This window comes from Myxine glutinosa, chromosome 11 (genome assembly GCF_964187855.1).
Source record: "Myxine glutinosa chromosome 11, kmMyxGlut1.1, whole genome shotgun sequence".
NCBI classification, from domain to species: domain Eukaryota; kingdom Metazoa; phylum Chordata; class Myxini; order Myxiniformes; family Myxinidae; genus Myxine; species Myxine glutinosa.
Window position 1 is genome coordinate 125,934,684 of NC_136271.1, and position 15,783 is coordinate 125,950,466.

The window sequence follows — 15,783 nt, forward strand, 5'->3', positions numbered from 1 at the left end:
TATATACATATATACATATACATATATACATATACATATATATATATATATATATATATATATATATATATATATATATATATATATATATATATATATATATATATATATATATATACATACATATATATACATACATATATATATATATATATATATATATATATATACATACATATATATACATACATATATATATATATATATATATATATATATATATACTGCCATAAGAAGAGAGGGATATTCCCAGCAGGGGTTACCAGAAGATGTAAAATGTTCAGATAAATGAATTTGCAAAAAGTTTAACAATACATTCTGTATTTAGCACGCCAAGATGAAAGGTAAGCACGTGCGCCTCCTTATCTGCAATTCACACATCTACGCAATATCTTCTTTTTTATTAGAAACATTATTTACATGCACGATGAACCACCATTGGCTTGAAACATGATCAACCTCATTAAGTCTAAGTTTCAAAATGTAACTCAATGAAAAAGTACACTTCACGTGTATTTATCTTCTCCTACCCTGGAGCACTGATGTATTGCCTAAAGCTCAACGGAAGCTCAACAATAACACAATTAACCAGCAGCTACAAAAAGGTCAGACCGGCCCAGCTGCCGCTTGGACCTCAAGTCGACCGGCACATTGAAAACAATCGACGACAAGTTACTTCGACCCAAACGAGGCACAGTTAGTAGATATAATGTACACTTAATAACCTTCTTCTTCGAAAGAGTAGTCAGGAACTGAGTACGCAAATATAAATAACACTGCAAGACCTGGAAGTGAACCCCAGCATTTCTTTTCATTCCTTTTGCAGCTCGAGGTTCAAATTGAACTTTCACAGTACCCATGGTATCACCTCATCGTTGATCTATAACCATTACTGAAAGAAACAAGTAGTTTTGCCTCTTCGTTTTGTTCGAGTAGTCCCATCACAGACTTTTGGTCAATGAAACGTACAAAAGACGCGCAGTATGTGCTGTCTGTCCCCCCATCCCCAACCTCCTTTCCCCCAAATAAATCACAATTGCAATATGATAAGTACACCGAAGACTAGTGCACACGTAATTGTGACAACAGTTTCACATTTTTGGCTATCAGAAGGTATACCATTCTGGAACTTGAAATATTGCATGCTGTGGTACATGGGGTGTGGGTTCAACATCAAAATCTGGTTACTTTGTGCTGTACAACCATATCTTCCTTTTTGTGTGTGTGCGGATCACCACCGATAGATTGAATGTACAAGGGAAAACTTTGAACAATCTAATTCAGTTTCACATATGAAATTACACAAATCCAGCAAATTTCGTTTGTGTACACGACCCTTTGCCTCGCTATCTAAATCTTCACAACTACAACAGGCTTGTGTGTCGAGAAAGTGAGCAAGTGCAGGGAAACTAAGACATCGCTGAGAAGAAGGAAGAAGGTGCAACAAACACAAACAAAAGAAAAATGTAATACGAAACGTTTCGAAGTGAAGGATTGTGGTTAAGGGAGAATTGCATAGATCATTCACTTGGCAGGATCTACACAGTGCATTGTCATATGTATGAGCTTTTGTAAAGAAAGCCATTGGAAATTGTTCTGAGTGTCACTTTTGTCAGCAGCAGTGGCATGAGAAGCATAGTTGTCTGCATTGTCCGATCGAAAGGGCATGACATATTGCAGCTCGGCCGTCGTCCGTTGGCAAAATTCACTTTGTCGCTCGCTCGCTATCTATCTCTGCCTTTTTTCTTTGTTCGCCATAGGGGATGATGAAACGATGCAGAGACCACTGAGAAATGGAGGACTGACTGAGGATTTCTGGTTCTTTTCAGTGGTTCAGCCAACACGCGATAAGAGAGGGGTGCCGCACTCGCTCTCAGCTATCGATATCCGTACCCATCGAGGCCAACACCTGATCGAGTTTGGAGGCGAGGCGGTATTTACGTGCCTGCTCGTCTGCTTCGAGCTCGGAGAGGATCTGCAAAGATGGGCAAGGTTGGTGGTAAATTAATAAAGCACATGAGGCAAATCAGCAAGTACATAAAAAAAGGTAAAGGGTCATGTATGTGTACAGACGTAAGCATATTTAAAGATGCTGAGACATCTGCGGAACTAAAATATGTACCTATGGTAACCTGAGTCATTGCTGCACTCAGTAAGCAGAGGTCATGGTCAAGAGAGCTCATGGTCTGTTAACCACCTCAACATTATTTGAGTAACACATTTTGTTATACTTCCTGTTAATAAATATTATTTAATTCTCATGAACTGTGTGGATCTGGAGAAGGCCTATGGCACAGAGAGTAAGGAGGAGATGCTGGAGGTACTGGGGGAGTGGAAGGAGGCATTCTGGAAACATGGATTGAAGATCAGTATGGAAAAGACTGAGAGGTGATTGTGGGTTGGGCAGAGAAAGGAAATGAATATCAGGTTAGAGGGGAAGGAGATCAGACAGGGAAATATGTTTGAGTATCTAGAGGAGCGGAGGCAGAGGTGCGGTGGAGGATTCAGGTGGGTACAAATGTGTGGATGAGGGTGGAACGATTGATGGCAGACAGAAATATATGAAGGAGAATGAAAGGAAAAGTTCTGGTGTTTTGCGTTCCATCGGCCTACCTTGATGGTCTGGAGATGGTAGCATTGACAGAGAGACAACAACAACTGGGTCAGGAGGATTGCAGGAGTGAAGAGGGTGGACAGAAGAAGGATGGATGAATTGAGGGAGGAGATTGGTGTGCAGATCAGCTTGATGGGGAGATTGGTGAAAGTGGGTTTGGCATGGTGCAGATTGGAGGGGGAGGGGGAGGGTTGGGGGCAGAGAATGGCAAGGAGCACGAATAGGTTGAGGGAGAGAGATGGCCAAGGACAGAGGGAAGTGGAGGATATTATAGTCAAGGCAGGGGAGAGGAATAGTACCGTTGGACCTCACACCATATAAAGGGAAGAGAAGGAGAAGAAGAACTGGAGAGGTTTGATGAATGGGAACTTATGTTACTTAGCCTAGGCCCACTTGATAGGATGCTACAAGGCCGTTTAGGGTAAATGGAACACCTTATGCAAGGGATTATATACACAGTAAACCCTTAAATATCGCGGTTTTGAATATTGCGAGTTTTGACCAATTGTGGCAACCTTCTTATGTACAGATTTAGTTATCGCGGGGTTTAATTTTGACCAATTACGGTTTTTCCCTCTGAGCTGTGATGGTTATGTCACACCACAAGAGCCTTTCACGCACCCACCGTTAATAATGGAATGGAGCTGAAGTGTAAAACGATGGACAAAAGTGATTATTTAAATTTTATTTATTCACTAGTTACAAAGCTGCAGAATGATTTATAAAAGAAACACATCACAGATTACAAAGGAAAACGGCTAAAGAGATTGATAGGGAAGGAATGGTGGGGGCGAGGGGGAAACTTTAATTGCTTTTGAATGTTTAATCTTCTTCAATACAGCGGGAGACTTGATCGTAAAGCCGATTTATATTTATTTTACATGTTTATTTCAATTGTGATGTGTTTATTTTTGGCTGCCGCCGACCTTCCTCGATATTTCCTGGAAGCCCGGGAACCTAACCCCCTTATTCCCAAAGGAAATTGGTTTTACCTCTCACGGTTTTGAATAACATGGCATTTTCCAGGAATGTAACCCCACAATATTTAAGGGTTTACTGTAAAAATTTGAGTATACTGTATATGGCAGTTGGGATTATATATTTAAAAAGGAAAAGGCACATCCGACCAAAAAGTAACTAGATCTACTCTGCTAATCTAGTAATAAACAAACAAGGGTAGATCCAGTCTTGAGTGATGTTTCATTGGCTTTCTCAGTCCAATAGACTCCGAGCCTCGGCACACGTCCGCTTTTATTTCCGAGGCTACAATTCATTTCCGGAGGTTTATCAATCCTTGCCTTGTTTCACAAGTTGTCCAATGGAATTGAATGTTGTACTAATACTGTATTTGTAAAACTTTCCTTGCTATTTTGTATTTATTGACAAAAATCAAACCTAGTAAACATCAAGAGTACCGTTGCTGCACTAAGAGCACAACAAAGTCCAAAAAAAACTTTGGCACAAAAGTAGGCCATTTGGTCCAATATTACTGGGCTATATCTAGATGTCTAGAACAAACACGACAAAGGTAACTTTGATGGGGGCAACAGCACACAATGACATACTTTTTTTTTTAAAGACCTTAAGTGATATACATCCCCAAGCTAAATACAAACGGGATGGATGGCTTTGCACCCCCATATACAATATGGTGGGTTTCTGAATGTAGTGCTGTTGGCACTGCAACAAACCAATTATTTTGGGGGCTTTGTCCAACACAATCTTGGGTCAAGACCATACGAGACAGCCCAATGGCAAAATACTGCAAATTAAACCCAGATAAGATGGTGTAGATGTGGCGCAGATGTGCAGACTATAAATAGTAGGAATGGTGCTTCGTAGGCCGGGCATTGCATAACAAAGTGCGCCATCCCACGGATGGGATGTTGGGCATTCCATCTGCTAGTGTTCACTGGTGAAAGTTAAAATTGCACAAGTGTCATTTGCAAAGAGTAGGGAAGTTATTGTCAGCACCCTGAAGAACAAATTCTAAATTCCCCCCCAAATCAGCTGCAGTTGAGCATTAGGCCTGGCAAACCGGTTTGTGAAAAGACTTTGGACAAAACTTCCCTGATGGCCGAACCCACAAAAATGGAGGGATTAATTATGACAGATGAAGAAGTAGTAGTTGGTGAATAATTTTGTTTTAAAAATGAATTTTTTTTTTTTTTACTGTATAGTTCATTTGCAGATTCAAGTAAGGTGGGGAAAGATGCCTTATGGGAAAGGTAGGGTAGAATGACCCTGGTAGGAGAGATGGAATCCTCAATAAGGCTCCTGGCATTTACGTCACACGCTATACATCTCCTAAAGTTAACTCAACCGCTTTTACATGTGTTTGAAGGCAGACATTATATATTTCTCTTTCTGCTCAACCACAAGATAACACTTTATTTTCAAAATTTTTTTTAGGAGAATGTACTCATTCATTCATTCTCATTTTTTCTCTCTCTCTCTTCTCTTTTCTCCCTATTTTCTTTTTTTTCTGCATCACATCAGGGGTGCCAAAGCCAGAAAAGTGTAAACTCCACCGACAGCCATTCACAGCACTAGCTATTCTTCAAACCTCCAAGAACTTACCTCCTCCCGATATCTGCTCACGTACGAGAAAATTTCGTGCAGAGCGCTGATTGTGTTGAAGTCGGTGGCATGCAATCGGCTTTGCTCTGCCAGGTAAGCGTTCATGTCCTGATCGCTCACAGGCAGCATTTTACTCACATCAGCATAGTATCTGTGGTAGAGGGGAGTGAGGGAGCGTTTAGTAAAGTCCGGTCAGAAAATGGCAACAAACCAAAGTGGGTATGAGGTTCTACATTCATAATCGTTGTTGTATTTTATTAAACGACGTGGCTCCTCGTGTAACTTCGTACAACTTTACACGAATGTTTTACCATGAGATCATGTTTCAGGCATGTTCGAGGAGTCTTCAAAAAGGTTCTATAAATGAGGTATACTGTATTGGATGAAATTTCATCCACTATTTTTGCTACTCACGATAGTTGAAGTAGCACCCTTTATATTTTCAATCCTTGAGTATATAGATGGGCTTAGTAAAGATATTTTTTCTTCTTAATAATAATACATACTTCATTGCAGTTGACATTGAATCCTTCCTTTTTCTCTGACATCCTGATCTGGGACCATCAGGTCAGTTTCTCTCTCAACAATGGATGGAAGCCCTCAAAATCTCAGATACAAGATCAGCACCATCTCTCTGGACATATCTCGAGTATTTGATGCAGTTTGGAACCCCACCATGATCTCCAATCTCTCTGCTTATGGGATCCATAGCCACCTTCGTTCATGGATCACTCACTTTTACTCCCATAATCACTGTGGAGCTCTTAACGGGATCCTCTCATTTCTTCTCCCTGTCATGGTTGAAGTGCCCCATGGCAGTGCCTTGGGCCGAGTCATGTTCTTCATCTTCATCAATGATCTTTCTGATTCCCTGGAAAATGCTGCTTGTCTCTTTCCACCCTCTGAGGAGGCTGCTGAAGGATGAGAAATTATATAGCACTCTCTGCAGACCTTGATAGAATTAGGAGCTGCTCAAACACTTGGAATATCTTCAAAACCCGACAAATCCCACACAATGACTCTGTCTCTCCGAATGGACCGTTTGGGCAAAGCCTCCCATCTACTTCCTATACAAACCACTTGAAGAGGTTACGGCACTCAAACCTTTGGGCCTCAACATGAGCCATGATCTTTCTTGGGCAGACCATGTTACCAAGATGGCTTGCAAAGCCAGCTGCCAACTCAGCATCCTTCAATCGTGCAAGGTACTGGGCCACCTTTGCCAATCTGACCTTTTGACAATGTACAAGTCCTTCATTCAAAGCTAGATGGAGTCCTGTTCTCCCCTTTTGGGCTGGTTCCCTGCCTCACACCTTGCCATTCTCGATAGCATGGAATGTAAGGCCCTCAAAATCATTGGGATCTCCCACGATGAAGCTGAGTGTCTCAGCCTGTTACTTTTGCATCACAGACAGTTTGGTGGCCTCTCTGTATTCTACCACCTCCTTTTTGGTCTTGCATCCTATTCCCTCTCTCGGCTCTGTAGCTCCCATGTTTCTGTAGGGCATACACGGTCTGCCAGTATCTCTCTTGTTAAAGTCCCAAAATTTAGGCTTACTGCTCACCTCCACTCATTTGTTTCTCTTTTCTCTCACCTGCGGAACCAACGTACAGTCTGTTCAGTCCCATTCTTCCCTCCAGAGCTTCAAGACAGCTTTTCACCACTACCGCAGGTCATCCCCCATCCATACATGATCCCTTCTACCCCAAAAAACCCCCTTCCCAAGCATTCTTTTTTCAGGTTATTGTGATTTCACCCCTCTCCCTCACCTCTCTGTTTGTATGTTTGAAGTCGCTGCATTCCCGGATCGCTGAAAGGAATGAGTTGAAAACCGGTATTGTACTCGGGGTGTTGCTTTTAGCCAATGAAAAAAGTGTAGCCACCAGGGGACCAGGGGTGGGGAAGGACCCCAATTTTCTCTATGCAAATTGTGAATCACCACCTAGTGGAAGCCGGTATTTCATAATGTAGCTATGCAATAGACGTCATAACAGTGGGGGAATTAACCGGTCCATAACGACGGATTCGTTGCTAGTAAATAGAAAAAGAGATTGTTGCAAAATGGTTTTACCCTCAACAACAAAACTTGGTTTTCAATGCCTTGCTGAACATTCAGTGAAACGTGCACTCACCTCTCCACCCAATGCTTATAGTTGGGAATGTCCTTAGCATAGAGAAGCTTGTTGGAAGGTGAATCTTTCCCGAGCCGATGCTCAGACGTAGAACAGGAATCCATGAAGGTTTGGGCCACCACGGAGAGACACGCATCCGTGATACACGTCTTGTGGATATCAAAGACAAATTGTGGATTCTTGATGACATTGACCCAGAAACGCAGTGGCAAGCTGTTCATCATGGGAGGAAACAAGAGCATGGCAGGGAAAGTCAGCGAAGCAAGTGTGATTGTGTCGTTAGGTAATGGTCTGATTAGCCTGATCACTAAGGGGTGAGAAAGCTCACCTGTAGTGAGGCACAAATGAAATGAAGCCATTAAGGTTTGAATTGTACTAATTGCTTTTGACATGTAGTTGTACTCATTGGTTTGAGTCTGCATACCTATGTGTTTATCCTGAAAAGCTCTGTCTTTCTGGTGAAGGCTAGTGTCAAACTGCCACATTGGACAGGTAGGACAATGAACCCTCTTCGTAGAGAACCCACCCTTTTACTCCAACGAAGGGTCAACGACAGCAACATCAGTTTCCCCCTTGCTTCCCACTACAAACAACACAACAGGCATTTTAAGGCCATTTTCTCTGCAAGAGCGGGGGTTAGCCTTGCGGTCCCCATGACAATCTTCTCCATTTTGCCCTATTTTCTGCATCTCCCCTTGTTAACCCCCTTGCCCGCATTTCTTCTTCCACCATCTTTAGCCAAGTCTTTCTCGGTCTACCCCGTCCTCTACTTCCTTCCACATTCATTTCCATCACTCTTCTCAACCAGTCACTTTCATCCTTCCTCAACACATGACCAAACCATCTCAACCTGTTTGTCTTCACAGCATCAATCACAGGCTCTATTCCCATCATCTTTCGCAATTCATCATTTGTCTTCCTCTCTCTCAACGATACTTCACACATCCACCGAACCATTCGCATTTCCACCCTTTCCAGCCTTCGTTGCAACTCTACGTTCATTACCCATGTCTCGCTCCCATAAATCATAGCACTTCTCACACATGCAGCATACACCTTTCCCTTCAGCTTCAACGACACTCCCCTCCTCATCAGCACGCCACTCAGTTCCCGAAACTTCTTCCATGCACATCTCACTCTAGCAACCGTTGCCGAGTCTGATCCACCTTCTCCATTCAGCATGTCTCCTCGGTAACAAAATGTTTTCACACCTTCCAGCTTCACGCCGTCTCCAAAATCCAACTCAACAACAACTTCCCACTGCAACTAGCATACCGTTTTCAACGTTCCATTGATTTAATGCACTATTTGGTTACTCTGGCTGTACCCTGGTCCACCATTCTGTTTTGTATTTAATGACGATGGTGTGAGTCGTCGCTTTCGACGAATCTCTTATCTTTGTTGGCGTGCTCACTAAGCATTGTGCATTGCCCGATGGCTGTATAGTCCAATGCGGAACCCACAGTGTCTACCACAAACATCCCAGGTATAGACTGGTCCTTGCAAAGATGGACTTGGCAGGTTTTCCTTTCTTGCCTCCACCGTCTCTCGCTAGCAAGTCTCCCACATTCAAAGTGGTTCAGTACTTTGTGGCAAATGTTCTGCCAAGCTGACCTGTTTGTGGCCTGATGTTCCCAGGTGACAACAGGGATGGCACAATACTTGAGTGTCGACTTAAGAACATCCTTATAGTGCTTCCTTTGTACACCATGTGACCATTTACCAAATTTAAGTTATCCATAGAGAAGCTCTCTTGGGATTATATGTTCGTCCATGCGCGTGAGTACAGGGGGTACACAAATTTGATGTCTGCCTTCTTGTAAACTCCTGGATAGTTACTGTGTTTTCTATACAGCATTGCTTCCTTATATACTAAGCGACATCTTCGATATGCGTTGTCATGTTTAAAAGTAATAATCTTACTATAATTCACCAAATGTCTGTCTGTCTGTTCCCAGGTACCGCAAAAACGGCTGAACCGATCGCAACGAAATTTTGGGTGGGTAATCATGGGACCCCCTGGAGTAAAATAGGGTATATTGTTTTTCCAATTCGGAATTTTTTTCCAATTTTCCAGTTTTTCCAAACACGATGGAATAATATTTACCGATATGAACAGTGACGTGGCTTTTATTGAAATTCTACAAATACTGTTTAGATTTTGATGATTTGCGTGTGATATGATTTAACGGATGTTTATATAAATCGTTCAAAATAAAAAAAGCCTTCAATTTCTGATATTTTGCCTTTTCATTTGGGTCTCTCAATTGAAGCCCCGCCCCGAGGGCGGGTACCGTTGCTAGTAATAATAATAATAATAATAACAATAAGTTAGATGTTCTTTATGTTTAATATTAGTTCCTTTAAAGGTTCACGGAATTAATTGGTTTGTCGTATCGGGAAACGACATTCGACATATTTTGAAGTGAAGATGCAGCACATATGTGATGAGCGAAATACAGGCCTTCAATATGAATGAGATTTATGCTTCATATCCTTCAATATATTTTCACGAGCATTCTTTGAGAATCTCACCAATTACTCTTCCAAGTGTGTCGCACTCCAGGGTCATGGATCTGGTGCGTGTCTGCTTGCTCGTCCAGAAAATCAAACATGTATTTGATGGCGAGTGGCAGGGCGCTCCCACGATGTGCTGTGCTGAATATCGTCTCAAAGAGGTCATCCACAAACTTTTGCAACGTACCCTGTAGGTGAAAATGGGGACAGGTGAATCGTTAGCTCTCAGTTGATGACTTTATTCCAGTGTTGATGGGTTTGTAATATTGCCCGAATGGTGAGATTTATATTTGCAGGTATAAAGGCCGAGGAACATGTATGAGGTACATGTATCACAGGAAGTACAAGGATTCTAACACCCCTCACATACCTCATCCAATGTCGCACGCTGACCTACTCTTGCAACTTTTCAAGCAACGATTTCTGCAGTTGCAAGTCATATCCAATTGCAAGTCTATTTAATGTGACCAAGTTCATGATAGGAGATTGTGAATAAGGCCTTGTGTCACTTGTCATAGATTAACATATTTGTCACTTGTCATATTGTCAAATATTGTCATATTGTTTGTGAACGGGTTGTCATAACTGGTTGTTGTTGAATTGTCATAACAAATATTGTCATATTGTCAAATAGATACCTTGCTCGTCAATTTGTCTAACAATCACTTGTCATAGATTAACACATTTCTCACTATGATGGATTTGTGACAGTATAAAATATCCAAAATTTATGCAGACTTTCCTCTCTCCCCCAACCTCCTCATTCTTCATGACATATAGGTTATTTCGGGAAGCCAAACAGCGCTACACTTCCCAAGTCAGGGTCCTTCATTCACACTTCTATCCTTCATCTTCCTCTTTTCTTTTATGGAAACTTCTTCCTGAGTTTTGTTCCTTCCAGTACTTCAAGCCAACAGCCCATCATCACATATCTAACTATCTCTTGATCCCATAGTGACACACACCCATGTATGTATATATATATATATATATATTCGTAAAATATACCATATTGAGCAATAAAATAATTTAAATTCTTTATTAAATCTGACATACTTACTTTTTCCACATGCGAAATTTTCATTTATGTTTATTTAAATTATACAATGGACTACAAAATGTAAATGTTTCATGATATTTGTTATATTATATCACCTTTATCTATCAATATTGTTGAAATGAAGATCAAATAGCTGTATGTTGAAATATGTTGAAAAAGTCAAAACTTTACATGGGGTGTACTTACTTTTTCACGTGACTTTTATTATTATTTTCATCATTTGAATGTGGTGAATTTGAATTTGAATTTGACGTGATGTCAAATCACGTGACTATTATTATTTTCAATAGCGTTCTTCCTTATGTGTAGATACACCCACACACCAGATTATTGTAGATACACCCACACACCAGATTATATGTGTATGTATATATATATATATATATATTATTATTATCATTTTTTTTAATGCACCATAGTCTTCACAGAGCATTGTTCCTGCCATAGTTGGGTTGGAATTTTGGGTTACCGTTGCCTTCTCAGGGATGTTTGTCCATGCTCTGTCCTTTGAAATGGTGAATGCCAAGGAAGGAAGCATCATGTGCCATTTTTAAGGTCGAAGGTACGACTGGACCGGGGTTTGAAAGACTGACCTCACATATTCAGAGCTCACCCCCACATCCCTTACGTTGAGTATTCACTTTCTGTGACATTCCAGGATCTGTGCTGGTGTTCACAGGCTCGGTCATTCACGAAGGCAGATGAGACCGGCAGAGTGAAGGCAGCACAGATCAGCAGGACATGATGGACCTGAATGACCTTGGTGCTCCATTTCTTGGCTTTCAGCGCCCTCTAGTGAATTTTTTCCTCTCAACCTCTCAGCACTGCCTTTCTCTTCCTCAGCAACTTATTGTACTCTTCTTGCCTGATACATCCACATATCCTGTTGCATTAGTTCTCCTCCCTGTGCAGAGCAGTGTACTTTGGCTCCCAGCACACACACACTGCATGTAAATAGAGGGAGGGTTAAATAAGGAGGCATAAAAGAGAGTGGGGTATCGGCTTTGTGGGACTAACCTGTGGCTTTTACACTAATTCAACGTGCGTGCTAGTCAAGACCTTGTCTAATATGTATATATTAGACAAGGTCTTGACTAGCACACACATACACACAACCACACCTGCACCCACATACAAATACACATACACACAAACCAACATACAATATATATATATATATATATATATATATATATATATATGTATATATATATATATATATATGTATGTATATATATATATATATATATATATATATACATACACATATATACTAGCAGGAGTACCCAGCGTTGTGTGGGGGGGGGGGGGGGGGGGGTAGAGGGGGAGTAAGCAGGAGAGGGAGGGGGAGGGGAGGTGAGGATAGAGGGAGGGGAAAGGTATACTACATATACATCCTTGGGTGGGGTGGGGGGGGGGGGGGTCGCTTTGACAGACCCCTCCAGATGGAAAAGTTTTCCCGTGCAAAGAGTGCTTCATAACCTCAGTGTTGCACAGGTAAAAAGCAAATTGTAATACCTTCTGCCACAATCACCAGGTGGTGCTACGCATTGCACATTCACAAAGAGAATTTACGCCCCTCTCCCTGTCCCCTACATCCCCGAATGAGGACGCGGCCACATAGCCTATGTTACCCTCCAGACAAAGTTGTATTTCTATTTGTTTACCCTGAGTAAAGTATATAAGCGTTTATAGCTGGAGTACCCGGCGTTGCTCAAGCAAAAAGAAACATTAACATATTTGAAATGAGGGCAAATATAATGGAAAAGCCATTACATCCAAATCAGAATCCATCACAAATGTCAAATCATCAAATTACCTTTTCGTTGAATACATGTTGGTGAATGTGCCGTTAATCACGTTGCTGAGTTAAGTTTTATGACGTTCAGGAAGAAGAAGAAGTCTTACCAGAAACTTCGACCGCTTCCGGAATTGTTTTATTATTTGTGTTCAAATGTCTGGTGATTGTTTTGTATTTATTTATACGAATGTGTACTTGTATATAACTGTCATTAATCAAAAAGGCTTTGGCACTATAGAGCGATTTTTTTTTAAATCCGCAAAAACGGACCTTAAAAAAAAAAAAGTATATATATATAAATATTTTTTGCCTAAAACACTTCCAGACTCCCAGTGTGTATATATAAAATATGTGTAATATGTCACACAATATGTGTGTACATAATGTACTGTGTGCAACATGTCATGCATAATGTGTGTTTTCAATACAATATGTGTAGAATATGTGGCTAACCCCCGCTCTAGCAGGGAAAATGGCCTTAAAATGCCTGTTGTTGTTGTTGTTGTTGTGTATAATATGTATATGTGTATGTATATAATATATAATAATAATAATAATAATAATAATAATAATAATATGTGTGTACATAATACACAGTAGAAGATGTCATGCAAACGTGTATAAACCATAATCGTGCATGTGTACATGCAAATCATGTCCCATTTATGTGTGTGTAGATGTGCATGTGCACGCATCATCCGCGTCGGTTCTCATCTCCAACGACAAGTCTCCAAGACCAAAGAGTGCCTGCCCTGGTCCTGAAGCATCCATCCCCACCCCAGAAAGGATCCTCGACTCATGTTTCTTCATCCGTGCCAAGCCTCCCCCTTATCCAAGCAAAATCCCATACATCCCAATCCCATCCACCTCGGTCTCGTCCTTTTAGCTGCCACATTTAGCATGGTATTGGATCTTACGAAGCTCGGTCCCAAAGCTGCCATACAGTTAGAAGCTGCCTCATCGACCGTGTGGTATCAGATACCTCATGCGCATCTTGGGGTCGGAAAAACCCAGCAAAACTCAGGCCCTCCCACTTGGGTTGCCAAAACACAGGCCCCCTCTCCCACTCAGGTCCGCCAAAACACGGGCCCTCCCATCTGGCAGCACGGGGCCTACAAGCCCCACCAAGCTTCAAGGCCAAGCCACGTCCCAAAAACACATTGCGGACCCTCTCACCCGGGTACACCAAAGTTCAGGCCCCCTCCCTCCTGGTTCTGACAAATCTCGGGCCCTCTCATCTGACAGCACAGGGCCCACAGGTCCCACCACGCTTCAAAGCCAGGCAGCCTCCCAAACACATCTCGCAGGCCTTCACACCTGGGTCAACCAAAGCTCTGCCCCTCCCCCTCCCTCCCAGGTCCGCCAAATCTCGGGCCCTCCCATCTGACAGCACGACGCCCATAAATCCCACCAAACTTCTAGTATGTATGTGTGTTTCCATCATGCTTTATGCTAAGGGTCCCTGCTGCTGTAGAATAATAACAAGCGTTACGCCTAGGTCCCCCGTCGGTGAAGTGATGAGTTGACAAAGTGGAAGACGCAAGGCGGCCATCTTGGATTTTGACGTGGCTATCCAATTTTCAATAGCGTTCTTCCTTATGTGTAGATACACCCACACACCAGATTAGAAGTTAGCAGTTCGTTTATTTTTCAAGATATTTCGTTCACAAGGTTCAGACATTTACTTTTCAAGATATCGCGCTCACATGGTTTAGATATGATGACAGCCATCTTGGATTTTGACGTGGCGACCTACTTTTCAATAAGGTTCTTCCATATGCCTAGTTGCACACACACACCAAATTAGAATTCGGTCCTTTGCTTACTTTTATAAAGATATTGCAGTGCACGTATGCACACACGCACGCACGCACGGATGGACGGAAGCACGCACGCACGGACGCACACACGGACGGAGGGTAAAACCATAGTCCCCCTTTCGCTACGCGGTGTGACAACAGGGGACAAAAATGGTACCGTTGAAAGCTATAATAATCGAATTACAATCTATTTACTTGGAACAAAAATTAGTGTCCGTTAAAATGAAAATTAATTTTTAAAATGTTTTAAAAATGTTTAAAACGTCATAACATTAAAATGCCTGTTTTAGAAGCCAGTCTTTCCAGGAGGGAAGAGGAAGAAGCAGGACTTGGAGCTTTAATGGAGCGGTTCCAATACTCCGACAGCAGGAACCCTTCAGAATATAGTGTGACGGACATTGAAGAGGCACACAAAATTATATATAGAAGCTGCAGAAAAATAGATAATAGTACCTAGAAGGAGAACACGAGCAACAACAACAACAACAACAATCACAACAACAACAACAGCCACAGTGACAGGAACAACAACTAGAACGGCACTCAGTGGAGAGCATACCTCCGCCTGGTTGGCCATATCACTCAATGGTGAAGATTCAGTTAAAAATTCTACTAGCTGAATCTGGATCCAGATCTTCACCAAAATTGAATCGATTCTTCCTTGTCACACACACAACCAATCCACCAAGTTTCGTTCAAATCCATCCACAACTTTTTGAGATATCCTGCTCTGTATAGTTTTTGGCCCTATCTCCCAATGGTGAAGAATCACTTAGAAAAATTAAACAATTCTCATGTCTGAACCAAATTCAGATCTTCACCAAAATCGAATCCAATCGTCCCTTTTAGACTTCCAACCGATCCACCAAGTTTCGTCCAAATCCATCCATAAATTTTTGAGATATCCTGCTATGTATCGTTTTTGGCCCGATCTCCCAATGGTGAAGAATCACTTTTAAAATTCTCGCAGCCGGATCCGAATCAGGATGTTCACCAAAATCTAATCATGTCGTCCTTGTCACATACGCTACATCTCTGCCAAATTCCGCCCGAATCCGTCCACAACTTTTTGAGATATTTTGTTCACAGACAAACGGACAAACAAACAGATAGGGGTGAAAACATAACCTCCATCCACCTTTTGTGGCGGAGGTAACAACACCACCAACGTGTTATAAAATATCCTTTTCATTCGTCCCCTACTGGTTTCACTGCAGGGGACTATAGGTTTGCTCTCCATCTGTCTTTTTGTTTGTTT

At 41.8% G+C, this 15,783-nt stretch overlaps 1 protein-coding gene across 1 annotated transcript in view; it reads right to left on the reverse strand.

The window, feature by feature from the left end:
* Window positions 1-382: 382 nt before the first annotated feature.
* LOC137436886 (plexin-A1) overlaps window positions 383-15,783 on the reverse strand; it is a 427,871-nt gene continuing 412,470 nt past the window's right edge. The window contains 4 exon segments of the mRNA XM_068131094.2: window positions 383-1,975; window positions 5,195-5,345; window positions 7,328-7,540; window positions 9,863-10,032. Of these exon segments, the coding sequence (XP_067987195.2) occupies window positions 1,874-1,975; window positions 5,195-5,345; window positions 7,328-7,540; window positions 9,863-10,032 (636 nt within the window). The 3' untranslated portion in view covers window positions 383-1,873.